Genomic DNA, 22,151 nt, shown 5'->3' with positions numbered 1-22,151 from the left:
ACATATCACCACTTGCAAAGTAACACAAGTAGGACTGTGGTATCATCTCACTTAAACTTCATCCAATATTTAGTTGACACTGGGGTGCTAACTAACAGGGAAACCATCATGCCCAGTGCAATACTGTGCCTTTTACAAGGCTTTTATTTTCTCAAGGAATAAAACTCCTCAATCTTATCATGAAGTCATGTTTGACATCCCTATTCTAGTTAAGGAAAGAGCAATGTGGACACAATGTATTGCAATTATTGTTATGTTTTTGTTTTTAGACCAAAGAACTTCCTATAGAAGGAGTTGTCAAAGAAACTTTGAAAGGGGCTCAATTAACTGGACAAATCAGTACTCTACCTTTTGCGCCTTCTGACCTGTCTTCTTATAATATTATTCTTCAAAAGTCAAATCCATGTTTGGTTGCAACCATGTCTCTTGTATGCAAATTATGGCCATTTCTTTTTCATGACAATAATCTATAATGAAGTATCTCTTCTCTTTCATGACTGACTGGGCATTCCAAGATAAAGTTTTAAGGTCAATTTTGGGAATTTTCAAGTATTTTATTCAGCATAAACACACTGGCAATCTTTTGCTGGTTAAGACACCCTAACTTTAGTTTAAATTTGGTCAGTTTTTTTTTTGGTTAACAAATTTGGTTAACTCTAAAGTCAAATTTGGGAATTTAATTATTGATGTTAGTGTGGTATCACCAATTTTTCCATAGTTCAGAATTATCTTTCCTTCATCCTCATTTTGAATATAAACAGTCATCATGAACCTACAGCTCATAACATCAAATTCAAACTTGTGGCTTTTGAGCAATACTTTAAAAGTCTTTACCAGATCAAAGTCAGATGGCAGAACTTCCCTTTTATTAATCACTTCTATTTCAACATTAGAGGTAAATTGCTCTGCAGAGGGAATATTCATATTTACAGACTTGCTTTTGGATGGCTTTTCAATGTTCTGTCTTTTTGTCTGAAGGAAAAAGGATTTAACTCTATCATTAGAAATATCTCTTCTATTACAACCAAAATTCTGAATTTGACCCAGCCTTGACATTTCTATTGGTCTCTTGATTCCTTTAACATCATATGGTTTCCAACTACCCTTATCTCATCATCACTTTCACATGGTAATGCTGGAAATTGCTCTGTACTTAATGTTGTAAATCTATTAGCATTAAATATCTACCGAATCATATTATTGACTTACACATAAAGTGAATATACCACATGATGCCTTTTTTATACTGATTACAAATATAATAATCATTTCTATTGGAAATGAATTGCGCCCCCCCCCCCCTATATATGCCAATTCAGGGTATATGTTTCTACATTAGGGGAGGGGGAAGCAAATTTTGTTTCTGATGTAAATGGGAGGTAAGTTTAAACTTTACCCCCCCCCACCCTTATTTAGAAATATATACCCTGAATTGACATATAGGGGGGGGGGGGCTGAAATTCATTTCCAATAGAAATGATTATTATATTTATAATAAGTATAAAAAAGGCATCAAGTGGTATATTCACTTTATGTGTAAGTCAATAATATGATTTGGTAGATATTAACCCTATTAGCTAGGCTATAGTCACTGGTATGACGTGGGGGATTCTGTGCTGTTTCTTGTTGGGTCATAGAGTTTTTATGAGCATTTACAAATTTTGATGGTGCTGCAGTATATAAATGGGTATAGGAAGATTGACCCTGATTTTGATTATGCCAACCTATTGGTGGGGATAAATACTGCCCAGGACTCAGCTGATAAGGCTAAGTCCAATTCAAACTAATGGATTGCCATTATAGTAAGGATTTATTGGCTCAAATTGTCCCTGACCCACCTGGGGATCTGGCAAATCTAAGGATTTTACCTTTTGAAGCTCCAGAGCTGATGATCAAAACTGTTTTTATTATTGTTAAGTGACCAGGTGCAGTTGCATGATCAGTAGCTTCACAGATTTTCAAATCCCTCTAGGACCACTTAGCATCCAGCCTTCATTTGAGAATGTCAATAGATTCAGCAGTAACTGTGTCTTCAGAGAATTTATTCCAATTGTTGACAATTCTTGAGAAAAAAATTTAGTCTGGACTCTGGTTATGGCAGAGGTAAATTTTTGGCAGTTTATGTTATTGACTTACAAATAAAGTGAAGATACTACTTGATGCCTTTGGTAAATATTTACCAAATCATATTATTGAGTTATAAATAAAGTGAATACACCACTTGATGCCTTTTTTTATGCTCTTTACAAATATAATAATCATTTTTGTCAGAAATGAATTTTAGCCCCCATGCCCCACTGCTATATATACCAATTGGTAAATTTCTACCAAATCCTATTATTGAGTTAGGAATAAAGTGAATGCACTGTTTGATGCCTTTTTTATGCTGATTACTAATATAATAATCATTTCTATTGAAAATGAATTTCAGCCCCCCCCCCCCTTATATCTGCCAATTCAGGGTTAGGTTGTAGAAGTATATACCTAACTTACCTCTCATTTACATCAGAAATAAAATTTACCCCTACCCCCTAACATGCAAATATATACCCTGAATTGTATAAATATGGGTGGGGGTCAAATTCTTTTACAAAAAAATGATTATTATATTTGCAAAGAGCATAAAAAAGGCATTGAGCAGTATATTCACTTTATTTGTAACTCAATAATAGGATTTGGTAAATATTTACCATGCCTTTTTTATGCTATTTACAAATATAATAATCATTTTTATTGAAAATGAATTTTACCCCTGCCCCTATATATACCAATTCATGGTAGCCTATATATTTGCATATTAGGGGTGGGGGTAAAGTTCAAACTTACCTCTCATTTGCATCAGAAATAAACTTTACCCCCACCCCCTGATGTGCAAATATATACTCTGAATTGGTATATATATGGTGGGGGTAAAACTCATTTCTGACAAAAATGATTGTTATATTTAGAAAGAGCATAAAAAAGGCATTGAGTAGTATATTTACTTTATTTGTAAGTCAATAATATGAAGTGCCAAAAACTTGTCATGGCAGATTGCTTTACAAGGTTCAGCTAATGACATCTGGTTCTTGAATTAGGACCAACAACAGGAAATAAAACTGGCAGCATATTGGCCTTCTTTAGCTTGTAGGTTAAAATGGCATCACCTCTTTTTTTCCTGTATACAACTGTTGCATGGGCGCCCATAAGCTAAATTCCAGGGGGGGGGGGGGCAAACCGCATCTAATTGGCATTTTTAATACTATATAGTAGAAATCTCACAACAAAAATATAAAAATAAGGCCGTATCATTCAGCCAGGGGGCCCGAGAGCCCCTCCCTGCCCCCCCAATATGAGCGCCCATGAACTGTTGGGAGTTTCAGTTTAGCTAGTCTGGCAGGGTAAGACAGTTCCCACATGCCAGATATAGTTTTGGTGGCATATCTTTCAAAAACGTTATGTCTTTTTAAAATACAGGGAGTCTAGAGACATCTCAACTTCAAGCTTGGGTTGAACTAGTCCTTTATATGGGAGACTAGTTAACAACTATAATTTTTCTACATATTATGAAGTAAGAATCATTTTCTTAACATGTTTCCTTCTTGATAGCTCTAATTTAGGTTTCCACTCCATTATTCATTTATTTATGTATTTATTAGTACCAAAATACAGTAAGCTTTAATTATATAGGCTGTTCTCCATGGATTTCCCCCTTGGATCATGTTGTTGACCACCTTAAATGTAGCAGTTGACTAAGGTAACAACTACAGTTAAAAAATCACTACAGTCAGAATCTTCTTTTTTAGCCAATATATATAGCAAAAATGTTGTACCTTTTTTCAAAAATTTTGTTAACAAGTATCTAAATGAATTTCAGTGAAATTATCTAGTTTAAAGATGATTGAAAAACATAGATTAAAAGGAAATAAAAGAGAAAAATATGGTTAAAAAAACTTGCCATTCTAACCAGGATACAGGTTAGAATGGCATCACCTCTTTTTTCCTGTATACAACTGTTGGGAGTTTCAGTTTAGCTAGTCTGGCTGGGTAAGACAGTTCCCACATGCCAGATATAATTTTGGTGGCATATCTTTCAAAAACTTTTTGTCTTTTTTAAAATACAGGGAGTCTAGAGACATCTCAACTTCAAGCTTGGGTTGAACTAGTCCTTTATATGGAAGACTAGTTAACAACTATAATTTTTCTACATATTATGAAGTAAGAATCATTTTCTTAACATGTTTCCTTCTTGATAGCTCTAATTTTAGGTTTCCACTCCATTATTCATTTATTTATGTATTTATTAGTACCAAAATACAGTAAGCTTTAATTATATAGGCTATTCTCTATGGATTTTCCCCTTGGATGATGTTGTTGACCACCTTAAATGTACCAGTTAGCAAAGATAACCACCACAGTTAAAAACCACTACAGTTAGAATCTTTTTTAGCCAAAATAAATAGCAAATATGTTGTACTTTTTTTCAAAAATTTTGTATCTAAATGAATTTCAGTGAAATTATCTAGTTTAAAGATGATTGAAAAATATTGATTAAAATGAAAGAAAAGAGAAAAATATGGTAAAAAGAAACTTGCTGCATAATATAAAGTAAAATTTTTCCTTAATCTTGGTTTAAAATTGGATTTTTTTTTTTTTGCTGTAGATCCGTTTCTGAAAGTTGTACATTTATGCCAAAGATTAATCTAAATTGATCTACATTAATTGTTCCCTAGGAGGGGGAGGTAGAGTTTTTTTTTAAAGACATTTCCAGATTATGATTCAGACTGTTGACCCATTCCTGACCCCTCATCAGGAATTTCACTTGCTATATTGTTCTTAACTTGGTCAATTGCATCATGCCATTATGAAACAGTAAGAATAATTTGATAAATATATTGTATAAACATGGGATGGATATGGAAGGAAACATGAAAATTTGATTGGGGGAGGGGGAGTAATTGTAATGGTAGCAACCATTATATTTGGAAAGTGTTGATTAGGTAATTAAATGGTAATACTCTTTTGTTATGTGTCCTTCAGAACAAGCCATAGAATACACTGCTACCCCAAATTTGGCAATTGCTACTATTCCAACTGTGTCCTAGCCCTCCCCCACCAAATGAGGATAGATGTAGACATAGGCTTTGTGCCAAAGTTTTTTTTGGATCTGTTTGTTCATCAGAACCAGCTGTTGATGATAATTAAGCAAATAAAACTTTGAGCAATGGGCATAGAACCTAAATTAGGCATTATTAAGATCTTTGAAAATATTGTTCTTCACTCATTTCCTCTCCTATGAGAGGGAATTTTGATAAACTTAGTGATACAAAGGTAGGTGAATTTATAGTGTAGGGTAAAAACCAGATAGGGAAAAAACATACTGTTTGATTTCTATTCTGCTTTCTTTTCAAATATAATAATTAGTACAGTTGAAATTGCCACCCCCCCCCTATTGGCCCCAATATAGGCTATATACCAAAGTTTGCTGGATTTGTGTGTTTGTATTATTTTTTTGCTTATGCGTCATTGTTTTGTTACCATATTATTTTTTCTATATATAGATAGTTTTGAAGATCACACTGCCTTTCCATGATTGTCTATGCAATAAACAGAATATCTACCTAGTTGGATAATAACATAGCTTTGTGTTTTGGATATATATCCAAATAGTCGGATAAGAAGATTCTCTAAGCAGTTTTGGGTTAATATCCAACTAGCCAGACAAATTGTTTCTGTTAGGCACAGCAAGAATATCCACCTAGTTGGATAATAATGTAGCTTAGTGTTTCTGATATATATATCCAACTAGGCAGATAAGAAGATTCTCTAAGCAGTTTAGGGTTAATATCCAACTAGCCAGATAAATCATTTCTCTTAGGCACAGCATGAACATGTAACTAGGTGGATAATACAAAGTCTTAATACTTCTGATATAGCCTAGATCCAACTGGGAGGATAAGTAAATTCCATTACACAGTTTTCAGATAATATCCAACTAGCCAGATAAATTGTTTCTCTTAGGCAGAGAGAATATCTAACTAAGTGGATAATGCTGAATCTTAGATCTTCTGATATATATTTAACTAGGCAGGAAGTGACTTAACTAGCCTACCTAGTTTGATTAATATCAGAAGGGCTAGGATAAAGTATTATCTACTAAGTTAGATGTTCATGCTATGTCTAAGAGAAAAAATTGTCTGACTAGTTGGATATTATCACTAATTTGTATGAAGAATTGACTTATCTGTCTAGTTAGATATATATCACAAGCATTAAGTTAAAGTATTATCCACCTAATTAGAGATACTAAGTTGGCTCTTATGCTCTATTGTATTTGGCTAGCAAGATAAAACTATTTTTCTTTTAAATTTTAATTATTTTCCTAGTTGAATAATTTCCTATTTGCTTAAAAGGGTTTTTGAGATAGGTATATAGTTGGATAATTTTGGCAATAACTAAGTATGGTTGGATAATATTTTTACATTCTATAGAATAGAAATTTTTAGATAATATCCATTGGGTATACTCCCCAAATACTGATATGTGCTGGATGTATGAGATAATGAAATTAGCTTGTTGGCTTTTGTGGGATCATTCTATCCAGATACTTTCCCTCGACAATAGCGTTTCCTACTTAGGTCATGTATCTTGTACTCTCAAGATGGCGTTGCTAGCCGAGAAAAAAAGAAGCGAACAGGCAACTTTGAACTGCTATAGCTGCTGATGCCAGCGTCTGACACCGGTATAGCGGGTCTTCCTGGGATCAGCAGGTCATGCTCTGTCCTTTGGTACAGAAAAATCTCGGTCATTTCACTGACCACTCACAAACTGAAATAGAGCACATTCCTTCGGGTGGGTCCCATACTATATATTTTAATCATATTCTTTTCTTTAGGAAAGTTCTGGTCCAAGTGCAGAGCACATTATCTAGTCATTTTGTCAATGTTGTGAGAGATAGATTAGGAGATAAACTTGAATTTCTTCGATTTGATCCATTAGGTTTGTAACTGTTTTGGTATTTTTTCCATTGAACCTTTTCTGTGCACTTGTTTTCCTTTACCTTGTTGACTTTCCTTTACCTTAATTTTTCTCATTGTTTCAAAAAGCGGAAAAGTGAAAAAGGCAAAGCATAATTATTATGTAACTAAAGTAAGTAAAAGTGGTTGGCTGAGTAAAAGAAGTAGTCCCGTACTACAGTTAAACCTTTAGTGCCTGCAGATCATTTCTGAGCGTTGGGGGGGGGGGGGGGGGCAAAAAAATATTTAAATAAAAACTGTTTGTTGCTTATAGATCTTGCCAGTGGAGATAAATACTCAAATTGTGACGAAAATGGGATTTAATCGAAGATTGCATGAAATTATGGGAAGAACTATGATAATTTTGTTCTAGGGAATCATATAGCTCCCTTCCCATCACTTTTTCTTAAAAAAAATGTGTGTTGGGAATTATTTCCAATTTTTTAAGCATCAAATAGCAACAGGAAACATTTATTACGTGGTCTGACTAAGAGTGTTGGATGAGCTTAAAACCTATTTCCAATAACAAGCTTTTAGTTAACTTAAGAACATCATGAAAATCGGCACCAATCTCGACACAAATTCTGGATATACTCTCATATTCTAAAAAGGGACATGCTATCTCATTTCAAATTACACCAGATGTATTACTTAGACAGTAGCCATATAAGCTGGCACACGCGCAAATGCTGGCCTTCTAGCTATAATAGCTCCCTTCCTCCGAAATCTCATACAACTTTTAGTCAATATATTGAAAAAATATAGCGCTATTTTAAACGAACAGTAATTGTATATATGTAATATCAGTATTGATTCAGAAATCAAGGTGAAAACATCTGTCTAGAATTGGATATTATTAATTATCAAACCAGTAAGATTTTTCAGTGAATTTTAATCCCTGTGAAGCTAGTTATTTTTTGCAATATTTGGCGAAGGATTATAGTTCATGACCTGAATAGAATTATTACTCAGCATTTCACTAAGTGAGAGATAATCCAATGATATTAGTTATCGAATTATTTCTACGGATTAATTATTTTTGCGAACTTTATTAATAAGTGAGCAGAGGAGGGGAGGTTTTCTGTAGCAAGAGTCGTCGTACGTGCCGGGAGTGGTGTCTCCCATTAAATGCCGGGAATAGATAACAGAAGCCTACGCTTCCCTTGCTTATTGGCATTTCGAGTTCTGAAATTTAGCCTACTACCTTTTTGATACCATCCGATATCGTTTTTCTTTTTTGGATTACGATAATCCAAAATTCCTGGATTACGCTTAATTACTGAAAGACAAGCATGAGCGAAACACTTGCTTTGAATGCTGTCTTTTGTTTTTGAAAGGTCGAGTTATCAGTCATGTCAAAGACGACGAAAATATTATTGACATGTGTAAGCTCCTCGTCTCAGCCGCCAAAGAGAAAATAACCGCGTTTTGTTATTTTCAGTTCCTGTGAAACTCCAGTCATCGGCGATGCTGTTTCTGCTACACTAGCTTCGAAAGTAAACGAGATTTCGCAAAGATAGATGGATTTATTGACGTTACAACTCGCGCGCTCTTAAATGTGAACTCTTAGAATGCGAAAAAAGTTAAAAATGCATCAATCTCTTCTATCTACAATTCACAAAGCGTAAAACCATCGTATGCTGTAGAACTAAAAAATTGTCCCAAAGATATCAGGGATCTTCATGACCATAAACAGTTTATTGACAACATTTGCAAAGAAGCTTCAAATGACACTTCGGATCTCATGCGATCGAATAACGACAGGAAAATTGTTGTGCACTCCAAATCAGGGGCTAACAAAATAGTTGAGAGTGTGAAAACCGCTTAGACATCTATTAGTACTTATATGAAAGAACTAGTCTTCGAAGCCTCCGTTAAGCTAGTTTCCCAATTTTCAGTCATTTTTTACCTTAAACAAATAATTCTCAAAAGTACGAAGATAAGCCAGTATGGCGCTTCTTGCATCTTTAAAGGGCAGTTCAAGACTTGTAGTGACCTTGACTTTTTCCTAAAAGTATCAGTGCGCATCGGTTATAAAAGTCTACATGTTCAGGAGTTTCTCTTCCTTCCCTGTCGATGCTTTAAATGTCACAAGGTAGGTCACACAGCAATGAACTGCCAATCAGGCGCTATTTGTGATCGATGGGGTCCTATCAATCATGTATCTAACCGTTCAGACATGTGCACAGCTAGTATGTACTATGTGTTATGTAGGGCTGGTGACCACACTTGTTACAGCGTGAAATGCCCAAATAATCATCCAGCCAAGATTCAGATTAATACACATGGTTAAAGCGTCAACAGTCAGTCATAATATCGATATAACGTGGTTACCTCTAAATATTAACGGCGGGTTTATCCAAAATCTTCTGTTCTTGATTAGCTTGTGTCAAAACATGATGTGATTTGCTTACAAGAGCATCTTTTAAGTCAGTACAGCGCTAGTATTTTGGATACTAGAGACAAATTCACTTGCTATGCATCTCCTGCAAAGAAAAAAGAACTGGTGGTAGACCGTCAGGCGATCTTGTGACTTGCGTGAATTCCACTTTACGTTCGCTGTTTGTAGAATCCTGTGATTACTTTCTTGCTGTTAAAATTGATGATATTTTTTTTATAATGTATATTTGCCAACTGATTACCATAATGATACGTCTGAACGCCTTTTTGCTCTTGCCTCTGAAAAGTTATGTAGAAGCATTTCAAGCATTATTTCTAGTAATTCTGCATCTCTGATTGTTGGAGATTTAACTGTAACCTAACTGCTCAATCTACCTGCTCTTCTCTGATTGGTGAAATATTCGATAATCATTTGTATGTTGTTGATAAAGACCGAGATTTCACATACATTCACAATTCCTCGTTCACGTCCAACGTAGACCATGCTTTCGCTTCTCCCTTCTTAGATGTCTCTCAACCAAAGGTTCTATGTGATTATATAATATCTGATCACCTGCCTGTATTTTTTTCTTTTTCACCAAACCAAACTTCTCAGATACCCAGTAGTCACCCAAAAACACCAAATGCATCGTATACACATAATTGGGCATTAATCAACCCTGAACCCTATTGGGATAGTGTTTCTACAATCTTTTCTAAGATTAAGGTACCGTTCGTCCTGCTAATCAAGGACTCACAGCTGCCCGCTGAGGAAAATTCATTCTCCTTGATATTTATTGCGCCGAGATATGCCATGCTTTACAATGTACAGAATCTTGTGCTGTTCCATTGAAGCGTTGCCATCCAGGAACAGTTCTCACGTGGTGCGAAAATCAAAGTCTCTCCCAATCATGTAATTCAGCAAAGTTTTGGCTACATCTGTGGATTGAGTGCGACCGACCAAGATCCGATCCTGTTAGTTCTATCCGCATCGCAACAAAGATAAAGTTTGCCAAGGAACTTCAAAACCACCGCAAGAAAATCACAGAACTGTCAACACAAAAAAACAAAACAAAGACAACCCTCATTTCTTTTGGTCGACACTCCGTCCAAGGATCCCCAAAACCTCCCTTTCCGCTGCTGATGTTCCCCTGACTGAATGGTATTCTTTCTATGAGGCTGAATCCTCTCCACCAGACCCCCAACTTGAACACAAATATTCTGAAGAGCTTGACTAATTTTTGTATGCATTCTCTGACTCTGATTTTACAGTGTCTGTGACTCTGTGGCTGATGCTATTGTGCACCTTAAGATGTCACGAGGCATAGATGGATTTCACGCTCTACATATCAAGAATGGGGGTTCTTCGCATTTAAAACATAACACGTTACTGCTGCAGATGATATTTATACAAGGTTTGGCTCCGTCATCATTCTGCATGAGAGATCTTCCTTCTTTTCAAAGAAAGCAGAAAGTCTCTAATGAGTGCATATCTTTCAGGCCCGTAACTGTATCAACCAGTTTATGCAAGCTTTATGAACTAAAGTTTATAAAAGAGCTCGAAGAAAAATGCTAAACACCTCCACATAAATTTGGCCTTCAACATGGCATTGAGTGTGCAAACGCCCTTGTAGTTGTTGCTAATGCTCTGCTTGATGCTTCTTGTACAGCTAGTTCACGCGCCTTGGCGAGTTCTGATGTTCGCCACGCCATTGACTCCCTGATCCACGCCCTTACGCTTTTAAGGGCTGTTAAAAGAGGAGTATATCCGGCTGTCATCCGGATTGCAGCGGTAGCTAGCAACCTAGTTAGAGACAATCATGTCCAATGTTAAGAAAAATAATAATCAGTAACTAGTCACATCAAAACAAAAGTACACCATTAGAACCACCTTGTCCGAAACCCCTATGTAGGAAACTTTCTGTCCCTTGGCTTGAACAGCAAGGGAAATATATTGGCTTGAAAATTAAGAAAAGTGGCAGCTACTACAGCATTCTGCCTAAAAGGCATCTTTTTTTTCTTTTTTTCTTTTCTTTTCCACAGATAGCTTGGCAATGAAACTTCGTAGAGAGTTGTTCAATGGCTCATTTTAAAGGAAATTAATGGGGTTAAAAACGTGTTGTAATTAAAACAAATTACTTCTAAAATAGAATCATTTTTATTCATGTTAAAGATTGATCAATGACGTAATAATTGTAGGTTGTAGGCAGGTCGTCGCTTACTATTCCAATTAAGAAGAAGCCATAGGCTTTTTCCTGTTAGTAATTTCACATCAAACAAAGAACATCTCAAACAAACTGCAAAGAAACTGCAGAACGCCTAAACACTCACCTGGCAGCGATTGTTCAGTCACTTCCACCACTAAGCTCGGAGAATTTTCCGCATTCTTCTCCAGATCTAATGGATTTCCCAATCATCACAGAATCTCAAGTTCGCCTCAAATTGATGAAACTGAAGAGGACCAGTATTACACCACTCGATATTCCTGTTAAACCTCATTAAGGCTTTTCCTGAATTTTTAAGTGCTCCGTTAACTTTAATATTTAACAAGATTACAATGTCAGGCCAGTATCCGCGAATTTGGAAAAGTGGATTCATAACCCCTATCTCCAAAAAAGGAGCCCCCTGTGATTTTACTGGTGTGCGGCCTATTATGATGACATCGATTTTTAGCAAGATTTATGAAAGTTTCATCGCTGGGTGGCTGAAAACTTTTATTCTCCATAAAATTGACCCTCAGTAATTCTGTAATATTCCCAAGAGTTCAACATGCCATTACTTAGTTAGTATGCTTGATAAGATTTTAAAGCATTTAGATGAACCGGAACGCTGGGTCAACCTCATCACGATTGACCTAAAGAAAGTATTTGACCTGATCTGCCACAGAACCCTTATCCTCAAGTTATTGGCAAATTTTAATGTTGATGTATATTTGATAAGAATAGTTGCAAATTGTCTTTCAGGTAGAAGCCAAAAAACTAAGTAAAGCAGCCAAAATAAAGTAAATCAGTCAAAATAAATCAGCCTATTCTGATCCCCAGCCAATTTACTGTGGAGATCCCCAGGGAACAATTTTAGGCCCTCTACTTATTTTGGTTATGGTTAATGAGTTGACAAATGATAGTCGGGTCGCTTTAAATTCGTTAATGATCTATCCGTAATGGAGCTGGGTGAAAAGTATGTTTCAAGTGAGGCTAACAAAATAATGGTGAGTTTATGACGCCAAACTGAGGAGGGCAAAATGATCGTCAACCGTGAAAATCGGTCTTATTAGCTTTTTCTTTTCTAAGGGACTGTTCATCCCTTTCTTTACAGAATGTTTCAGTTTGCCTCATGGATATCAAACTGTTAGGAATTTCTCTCACACAGGATGTGACGTGGGAAAAACAGACACAGTAGTTGATCAAAGGGAGAAACCTAGGTCTTCTTTCTTTAAAACTCTTTGCTTGTCAGCGTGTCCCAACTCCCTACCTATTGAATATTTTTCTTACATTTGTCAGACCGCTGGTAAAACAAGTTTGCCCTTTTTGGCATTACTGACTGACTTCGGACCAGAAGGACCGCCTGGAAAGGATCCAGTACCGAGCTCTTCTGGTAGTGTCATAATCTCCCAAAGTCCCTTATTGCTCCCTTTTGAAACAATTTTCACTTGAAACTCTATCGACACGCCGTCATGAATTGTGTTTTAAATTTGTTGTCGGTATTTTGGAAAATCCGCGGCTTCGTGGAATCCTCCCCCCTGAGCTCTCCCTTTCGCGCCAAAGGCTCCCGCGAAATGTAGCTCAACCGCTACCAAAACTTCAGCCGGTACCAGCGCGACATATGCGGTACGCAATTAGTTTTGTTCCCTCGTTCGTCAAGATTTTTAATTCTGCACCCACTCGTCAATAATTGTATATTTTTATTTTCTTTAATTCATTATTCTTTTTAAACTTGAATCTGTGATATTTTGAATCAATATATATATTTGCATGAAGATGGCTATGGTTGTGATTTTCATATGTTCAGTGTCTTATTATGACAAAAAACTGTCGCTGATCGGCATGACCGTTTTTATTGCGTTTGAAAATAAAATCGTTTATCAGACATCAGTAACATCTATATTAGAGAACAACCAGCTTAAGTTTATCACATTTTGTCTTTCTGTTAATTAATAAGAGATAACTTTGTAATACAATGCAAATTTCTGACAAAAAACTGCATCTTCATTTACAAGGTGGTAACACAGATATCTTTTGACAAGGGAATTATATCACATAACATGGGAATATGATATCGCATAACATGATATTATAAAGATATACATCCTTTGAAAATTGTTCTGCTTGGCAACATGGGGCCGGGGTTCTATTACCACCGCAGCAATGTTGGTTGACAAGTTTGCTACTTGTCCCTGTAAAAAGACCCAGCAACTGAGACGTCGATTCGATGCCCTATCCGCCAGCAATGGCTCGAGAGGGTCCTTATACTATACTTTGAAAATATGCTTCTCTGGGATGTGACGACATATTTGATTGGATTTGGTGCCTGATGTCCTGGGATCTGTCCTTTGCTAGATCCAATTAAGAAAAAGCCAAAGGCTTTTTCCTGGGCTTGAAATATTTGTATGTATTGGAATAAGAAGTCTTTTAAAGTACTATAAAACTTGGCTGTTGAATTGCAATTAAATTGGAATAAGAAGTATTTCAAAAGCACTATAAAACTTAACATAAATAGTGGGGGTTGAGAAGAGGTCAGCCCCTCTCACAAAGGAAGCACTTCTGTTTGTTTTATGTTTTAATATGGCTCTTTTCAGATAAGAAGTCGTTTTTTTTTCTTTAATTTAATATTCATGAATGATTACTGACATAGAGACAAGTTGAATACACTAATTGATCCGTTTTTCATGCTCTTTCCTAAGATATTACTCATTTTACTCACAAATGTACCCCTTCCCTTTGACAGTCCCTATATAGCCCTAGGATACGGTTTGTGTAAAATTAAAAACAAACACTTAAAAAATAGAATTCTTACTTTATAATACACCCAATGCTTCTATTAATTACATTATCATGTTTACTTCCATTGGTGTGTACTTTTATAAAGCATTTTTATATAATATTTGATATCTAATTCCTTTAATAGAGTATCAATAAAATTGTAGAGATGAGCTTTTATACTTCATATATCCGACCGATTCAGATTGTCTTTTCGACAGTATTTTGTGTCCCATTTTAATAAGTAAGTGACAAGGAAGAGGGATTATTTAAATTATATTGTGTCTCATTTAATTCTTGTTATTTGACATAATAAATTCGTATCGTATCGATATTAAACAGGGTTCATCGCAAAGTTTACCAAGAAAATATATGGTTTAGGTTGTTTACTGATAATATTAATTACACTTATTAATAACGTTCCGTTCTATTTTATTTATTTAACTATGTTTCTTTTTTAGTGGGAATGGAGACTGTCTACAAAGAGAAAAAGAAAATAAGAAGTATTAGTGACTGATAGTTTTTGTATTTATTTTTAGTGTAAGTTTTCGTAAATTTACACCTTGCCTATTTATGACTTTGAGATTGTCCGTCATTGTATTGTTAGATTAGCAATGTTACGTCAAGAGTAGATTGGAAGAAGAGCATAATGAAAACTTATTTGTCATGTAAGGAAACTTTCAATAAGGATGTTTCACCAGAAAGCCACGGATTGGTCAAAATCCTTCATTTAATGAGAAAACAGATCCAGGTTGTTTAAGAAAGTTATATTATCTGAAAAATATCACTACAGAATATAAAATTCGACTGTGATAAATCAGTAGGCGTATCTATTTTGTAAAATCTAGATTTTTATACGATTTTCTCACTCAGGAACACAGTATAAATATATATATATATATATACGAACAGTAGCGAAAAGTCCTAGGCTCTCTATTAAAGATTATTGAAACACATCTAAAACCACACAAGCTAAATCACTCTTCATGAACCCGCCTTCAAGCATGCGCAAGGATAAATGTTTAGCGCATCACGACGAGCTTATGGGAAAGGGAAATCTGTCATGCATAAGCTATGATCCGATGGAAAACCAAGCAGCAACTGAAGCTATTGCTCTGACGGTCTGGGAACTTCCCAGATTGCGCGCTATGAAAGGTGTGTCATGTTGCGAGAGATTTTTCGCTATTGTTCGATATATATATATATATATATATATATATATATATATATATATATATATATATATATATATATATATATATATATATATATATATATATATATATATATATATATATATATATTTATACTGTGCTCAAGAATAAGATTGATCATTCACTCCATTTTTTGATATCTCTGCTCGCTTTTAAGCTATTTTGAGGTTTCTACCTTCTCCCACTTTTGTTAAATATCCTTTTTGCCTATAGAAATTTTTGGATAATACAGCTTTTGATACCAAAACTACATTTGTCTGGGCCTACAAAATACTCAGAAACTGTTTAATAACTGTCATTTTATCCTCCTACCAAATTTTTGTATCATATAACATTATGCCACTTGAATTACTGCACCTAAATCTTTTCTTAACATTTAGACCCCCCCCCTCGAATCATGATTTAATGAAAACTGCTCATTCTGGTGGTGACGTGCCTATAGGCCGTAAATCACAAATTAAAGTTTTCTGAAAATCGGATTTCTATTATCTGTTTATTCCAGTGAGAAAATAATACGTTTAAACCTTGAAGATTGATTTTTGTATCGGAATACGTATTGCATATTGACCATCTTCCTTTTCTTTGCCGCTTACAAATCCATCCCTTTTATTTTCGTTTTTCTTACCGTTATCATTGCTTAGCTCATTATTGATTGATAAAACCAGAGATATGTTATGAATTGCAGTTTTTTTTTAAACAAGCATTAACTTTCTTGTTATTATTTTTTAAGTTTACATCAAAGACTAACTGATGGAAAAGGCTTTTCCAACTATAGAGCGCAATTACAAAAACCATTAGTGGCTCAGCGCATGTGCTGTATTAGCAGCTACAAACAACAAGGCCAAAAAATCAATTTCAGCATTCGAAACGGAATACCAGACGAAGCCATAACGTACAAGTCCATTGATACTGTTTTAGAATCAACAAAGAATTGTCAATTACTCAAACGATTTCTTGAATTCACTAGATTTGTGAGGTACGCCACAGCACATTTTAATATTGAAAATTGGTGTGTCAATCATTTTTATCTGAAATCTTGATCCATTAGGACTTTGCCGCAGGGCAAGACTTGTGCGAAGAAAAAGATAATAGGCCGTGTCATCGAGGCTACTTTTTGGAACATTGGAGGGTATACTCTTGCCACGTATTCCGATGATCTAAAAAATATGTCATTTGATTTTAGATATGCTATTGATGCTTAGAGTTTGTGGTGTGACTCGCTTTTGCATTGACCATCAATGAAGCACAACGACAATCGCTGCAAGTGTATGGACTAGATTTCGAGAATCGGCCCTTTTCGTACGGATCACTATGTGATCAGCTCACGCATTATAAAACCGTCGGATTTATTCACGGGTCATCAGACAGATGAAAAAAATATCGTGTATCCACTGACACTCAAATGAATACAATGAACTAAAGTGACGCATTTAATCGTTTTCCATGTTAAAACAAACAAATTCTGTATTGCCAATAAATTGAAAGTTGTCATAAAGTTTCCTTGAGCTTTGTTCGATAGTTTCTGATAACGATTTCAGCCTACAATTTTGAGGAAATGTTAAACCGAAGAAACGTGGGGATTGCTGTTTTTTGTAAACTTGGTAGTTTATTACTAAAAATTTTTTTTATTTCGTTTATTGAATTTTGGGTTTTTTTTTCAATATCCCGTTGAATTAGGAGATCATGTATAATACTGCATTGATCATTCTGTTAATGAAAATATACAGTTCATCTCAAAGGTCACTGCAATCAAATTACAAATTTGAATTCGCAAAGCCTGTTTTCTTGGTCATCAAACTGCTGAGATCTTACTTATTCCAATGACCGTTATGCTCGCCAGAGGCAATTAAGAAAAATAGAAACGAAACAGAGCATCTAATTTCTAATTCGTTAAATCAAAACAATATAAAACTCCAAAAAGTCATCACAGTGATCAATAACGGTTTCTGTATCCACCGCCACTTTGAAAGCCTTGGTCCTGAGATCCGCCCCACCCACCTCCAACCTTTTCTTGATTTTGAGTCCATCCACCTTGAACACGTCCACCGCGACCTCCTCCACCTCTCCCGCCACGTCCTTGGTACCCTCCTCGTTGAGATGCTGCAAAAAGAAAACCAAACATAAGAAAATAAAATCAATCAGTCTTGATTGAGAGTTCGTTATGTCAACACCTTATTTTGGATATTAACATCTTAATAAATTATGGCTTCCACCTGTGCGATATATACATTTTTGCAGCTTGAATTTAAATTCCCTTGGGATTTAGTGACTTAACAAGTATTGGACTCAGACAGAAAGTATTGGAAACAAGACAGAAAGACTTAAATTACCTTACAGTGCAGTGTTGCCACCTACTGTACCGTTCGAAAATAAGCCAAAATTCAAAAGTAGTTTCCGGAACAGAATACTGATAACATATATTAGGCAATAAGCTGAAGAGGAGAGGGTTTCTGCCGCAAGCGCCGTATTTACCTACCGCATTTAGTTACCCTTAAATTGTGTGGAATTGGTGAACGGGTCCCGATACTTCCTTTGTTCCTAGTATTGTGTGATTCAGTAGACTTTGGCTGTTTTCGAGTGAAGACACTGGCCGGTTTCGAGTGAAGACGCTCTTGATATTTCGTTCATTATGGGCGAAAAAAGTGATACAGGTCACGGTGGAAAGATTGTTATCAATCCTGTGCTAAACTACATTTAAAGCTCGATGAGAACGGGTGAAAACGCGGAAGTGATTATTGCAAAAGCCGTGAGTTTCTTCTCGTTTGATGATATTATTGACGCAAAGACTTTTAGCTCCACCAGGACCTAAAAATCGAAACTCGCCTAATCAGGCACAGTAAGACGGAGGAAGAAAATGTTTTAGACATTTGCAAATGGTTCGCTCAAACGGCTAATCGTGACAAAAGTTTAATTCCAACGTTTGCCATATTTTTGCCTTGCTCCGTTCCTGCAGTGGATGAAAGCACATCTGCTACGGCTATCTGTCACTCAACCGAAATTAAGCGAAAAGTTGATGGACTTTATCACGTAGCACAAAATAAGCCGATCCCGTGGGTGCCTAGCAAACCGACCGACGAGCCTACTCAAAGACCTAGCTATTCTGTTGTTCTTAAGAATATGCCTGATAGTTTGAACACTCCAACTACCCAAAAGGAGTTTATTGACACCTTATGTCCCAGTGCTGACGATATAAATGAGTTTCGCAAATCAAAAAATGATTAGAAATTAGTTGTAAAATCGAAAAAAACAGCAGATGCAGTTGTTGCTTCGTTGAAGAATAACAGTCAGGGTGTTACGGCATATGTCCACTCGCCGAGCCACATTGGTGTCCTGAAATGAGTTCTGGAGGACTTCGATGAACAGTCACTTAAACCGCTCATTCCAAATGCCGTAAAAATACTGCAATGTGGTATCTCGCGTGTCTTCATAGTACATTTCGAATCGCGAACCAGCTTGAGTTTTCTCTCCGTAATTCTGTGAAAATACACTACGAGAAAATACCAGCACAGCCTTTTGTATTTTTGGCGAAACAGTGTTATAAGTGTCATTTAGTTGGTCATCTTGCAGCCGAATGCACAAATTAACCAAAGTGTTCGAAATGTGGATCAACTGATCACACTTCCGATCGCCTAAGCAAGTGCAATTAGTGAGCATTCTACACGAGCTACAACTCAAGCGGAAACACATTCTATAGAGTACGCTGTCCTACAAATAAGTCAACTAGGCCTGATATGAAATCTGGTGTTTCTCGAATTTCATGAACCTTATGTCTTGGAATATAAACGGCAACTGTTGACCGATCTTTAATAATAGCTGAAATGCTGAAAACCAGCCCAATTGTAAGTGTTCAAGAGCACTTTGCCCTTCCATTGTCTGTGAATCAGTTAGACATTTTTCAGTCTCATTTGATGTATGCTGTTCCTGCTGGGAACAGGCCCTGTTCCAAGGGCCTGCGTAAGCAGGCCCTTGGTCAACCCTCTAGTGGACATGTAAATTGTATTCGGAGAAATATTGAGTCAAAGATTTTAATCTCAACGCAAAATATACTTGCAGTGCAAGTAGGTGGTAATCTAGTAGTTGTTGACTTGTATCTGCCGACAGATTACCGGGATGACCATTCGGATTTGCTTTTTGCCAGAAGTATCGCTAAACTATCAGAGTGCCTTCTCCTAGCTAAACGTAGGAAACTCCCTACAGTTATTTTTTGATTGCTTATTCAGTGCTATAATTTTAAGTGCTACAGTTATAATTTTAATTGCTTATTGAGTGCTAATGTCAACGAGATTGATAGTATTGAATCTAGTGTTAAGAAAAATATGATTTACGGTTTACTTGATGACTCGTTTATCGTGTCAGACAAAACACAAAAATTCACATACATACATAGCACAGATTCCACATCTGATCTTGACCATGTGTTTTATTCAAAACATCTTCCCCCCTCTCAAGTGCGCGTCTTTGATACTCCCTTTTCTTCGGACCACTTCCCAATAGAATTGAATATAGTACGTCCCTCTTCAAGCATTCGCCAAACTAGTCAAAAAGTAAGATCGCAGAAATGGGTAGAGCTTATGGATTGGAATAAAAAGGATCCCTTCCTTTTCAATCACGTACGTGATAGCCTTATATCAAAAATAAAAGTTCAGTACAATCCACTCCTAGCCGTGAATAGGAGGCGCAAATTCAGCTTAACACGTATACTGCTCAGTTGTCACATGCACTTCGTCTAGCTGAGGAAGCAGCAGTGCCAAAACGAAAAATCAAAATAGGAACACAAGTAAAGGGGTGGTCAGAAAATGCGGCTTTAGTTGATGCGTGTGATAAGGCTAAATTCTGGCTCTTATATGGAAAGATTGCGGATGTCCACGAACCGGAATAGTGAATGAAATCCGGCTTTGCTCCAAACGTAAATTTGCTAAAGAGCTAGCTAACCATTGCGCAGAAATTATTTGTAAGTCATCGGAAATTGCTCCGCGAAAACCCAATAATATTTGGAGGTCCATGCAAGATAAAAAACCAGCCACTGATGCATCGTCAATCCCCTTAGAGTCATGGAAAGCACACTATGAACAAGAGTTTTTACCCCCGTGCCCAGAAAAAAGAAAAAAATTCAAATATCTCAATAACCAACTATCACATGCAAGTCGCACCGATCGTGTTGTATCAGTTTCTGTGATTTCTAACGCCCTCTGTCATCTTAAAAAAAAGAGATCGCAAGGTATTGAAAAAATTTCTGCAGTCCACCTACAGAACCCGTCATTTCTGCTTATTGAACATTTAACCCTCTTATTCCAGATCATTTTTGCACAAGGTATTGTTCCTAGTACGTTCTGCGTCGGAAGTCTTACACCGGTACCAAAAAAGGGAAAGCCTCCTGGGGAATGCACATCATTTCGACCTATTACAGTATCAACCACTTTTTGCAAGTTATTTGAACTTCTGATTATTGAGGAAATTAATACGAAATGCTATACACCGCCTTTCCAGTTCCGTTTCGAGCCTGAGCTTCGATTTAGACATGCTTTAAGTGCGGTGGATTCAGTACTATTAGTTGCCGAAAATTCTGGCGAATCTGTCGCTCTCGGCATATATGATATACGACGAGCTTTTGACTCATTAATACACGAACAGATTGTACTTGAAATGGCAAAGAACGACGTCCACTATGACACACTCCTACCCCTGAGAGATATGTATGAAAACCTCGAGGCCGAAATCAAGATCAAGTATGAGAAGCAAACAGATTCTGTTAGAATCCCAGTAAAGAAAAGTGCTCATCAAGGCACAAAGAAAAGTGCTCATCAAGGCACACCTACTTCTGCTCCAGCTTTCAATAATAGCGTGATTCCTGCACAAGAAAATTATCTAAAATCTTGCATTTCTAAAAGTAAAGATATTTCCCTAGTTTGCTTTGCTGATGACTTATTAAACATTGCCCGTGAATTTGGAAGAATTGAAGAAAATTTTAAAACTTTTGAAAGAGAGTATGCAGCTACTGGTCTTGAATTCAACACTTCGAAGTCGAAAGTGCTATTGTTCAACTGGCTTGAAACGCTCAAGCCCGTATATTTAGGATTACCCATTGGCCAGACACTAAAGCACACAAGAGTTTTCTATAACTTGAAAAGAGTAAACCATTATCACTCTTTATTAATAAAATATCTAAAAAGGGTGGCCTATCTTGTTTTTCTAACTCTGGAAACTCTTGTTTTTCAAAATTCTGGAAAAGATATAACACGGAATATTTTGTCAAGTGGAGTTTATAGCATCCCTTGCTCTTGCGGGAAATTTTACATCGGTCGAAGACACAGGCAATTTGAGGAACGATTTATTGAGCAGACAGTTTCACTTCAGCCTTAGCAGAACATATATTTTTTAATACGCACCGTTCTGTTCAGTTCGAGGAAACAACAGCCATTTCGAATGATAAAGGTTCCACGCAATGGGCTCTTGAAGTATTAAAAATTAAAAAACATAATTTTGCAGGCTTATCAATTAATAGAGATACTGGTAATGTAAATAGTGATCCTATGCATGATACTATTTTAAAAAATGAACCCATATTTAAAAATAAAGTATTAAATAAA

The 22,151-nt window shown here is 36.1% G+C and overlaps 2 protein-coding genes and 1 long non-coding RNA gene across 3 annotated transcripts in view; 1 reads left to right on the top strand and 2 right to left on the bottom strand.

The window, feature by feature from the left end:
- LOC148950106 (uncharacterized) overlaps positions 1-1,177 on the bottom strand; it is a 37,191-nt gene extending 36,014 nt beyond the window's left edge. Inside the window, exon 1 of the long non-coding RNA XR_016141988.1 lies at positions 349-1,177. This is a non-coding gene — a long non-coding RNA (uncharacterized LOC148950106). The remainder of the gene's footprint in view (positions 1-348) is intronic.
- A 3,000-nt stretch (positions 1,178-4,177) lies between these two features.
- mRpL33 (mitochondrial ribosomal protein L33) lies at positions 4,178-14,922 on the top strand. The gene is made up of 3 exons (XM_089092140.1): positions 4,178-4,197; positions 6,875-6,978; positions 14,812-14,922. Exons 1-3 carry the CDS (start codon positions 4,193-4,195, stop codon positions 14,865-14,867), a joined length of 165 nt encoding a protein of 54 aa, XP_088948266.1. The 5' UTR covers positions 4,178-4,192; the 3' UTR covers positions 14,868-14,922.
- Positions 14,923-17,431: 2,509 nt separating this feature from the next.
- The window catches only part of LOC148950104 (protein FAM98A), an 86,422-nt gene continuing 81,702 nt past the window's right edge, over positions 17,432-22,151 (bottom strand). Inside the window, exon 8 of the mRNA XM_089091449.1 lies at positions 17,432-17,664. Within this exon, the coding sequence (XP_088947575.1) occupies positions 17,498-17,664 (167 nt within the window). The 3' untranslated portion in view covers positions 17,432-17,497. The remainder of the gene's footprint in view (positions 17,665-22,151) is intronic.

Source organism: Artemia sp. Qi Xiang Cuo, chromosome 7, assembly GCF_049724085.1.
Source record: "Artemia sp. Qi Xiang Cuo chromosome 7, ASM4972408v1, whole genome shotgun sequence".
Lineage (NCBI taxonomy): Eukaryota > Metazoa > Arthropoda > Branchiopoda > Anostraca > Artemiidae > Artemia > Artemia sp. Qi Xiang Cuo.
The sequence above is the reverse complement of the archived record's forward strand: the minus strand, read 5'-3'. Positions and strand labels throughout refer to the sequence as shown.

Excerpts from the sequence above, each read along its gene's own strand:
- mRpL33 (XM_089092140.1), top strand. Across the intron at positions 6,979-14,811 it reads TCTTCGATTTGATCCATTAG|TGGGAATGGAGACTGTCTAC; the intron begins GTTTGTAACTGT and ends TTTCTTTTTTAG.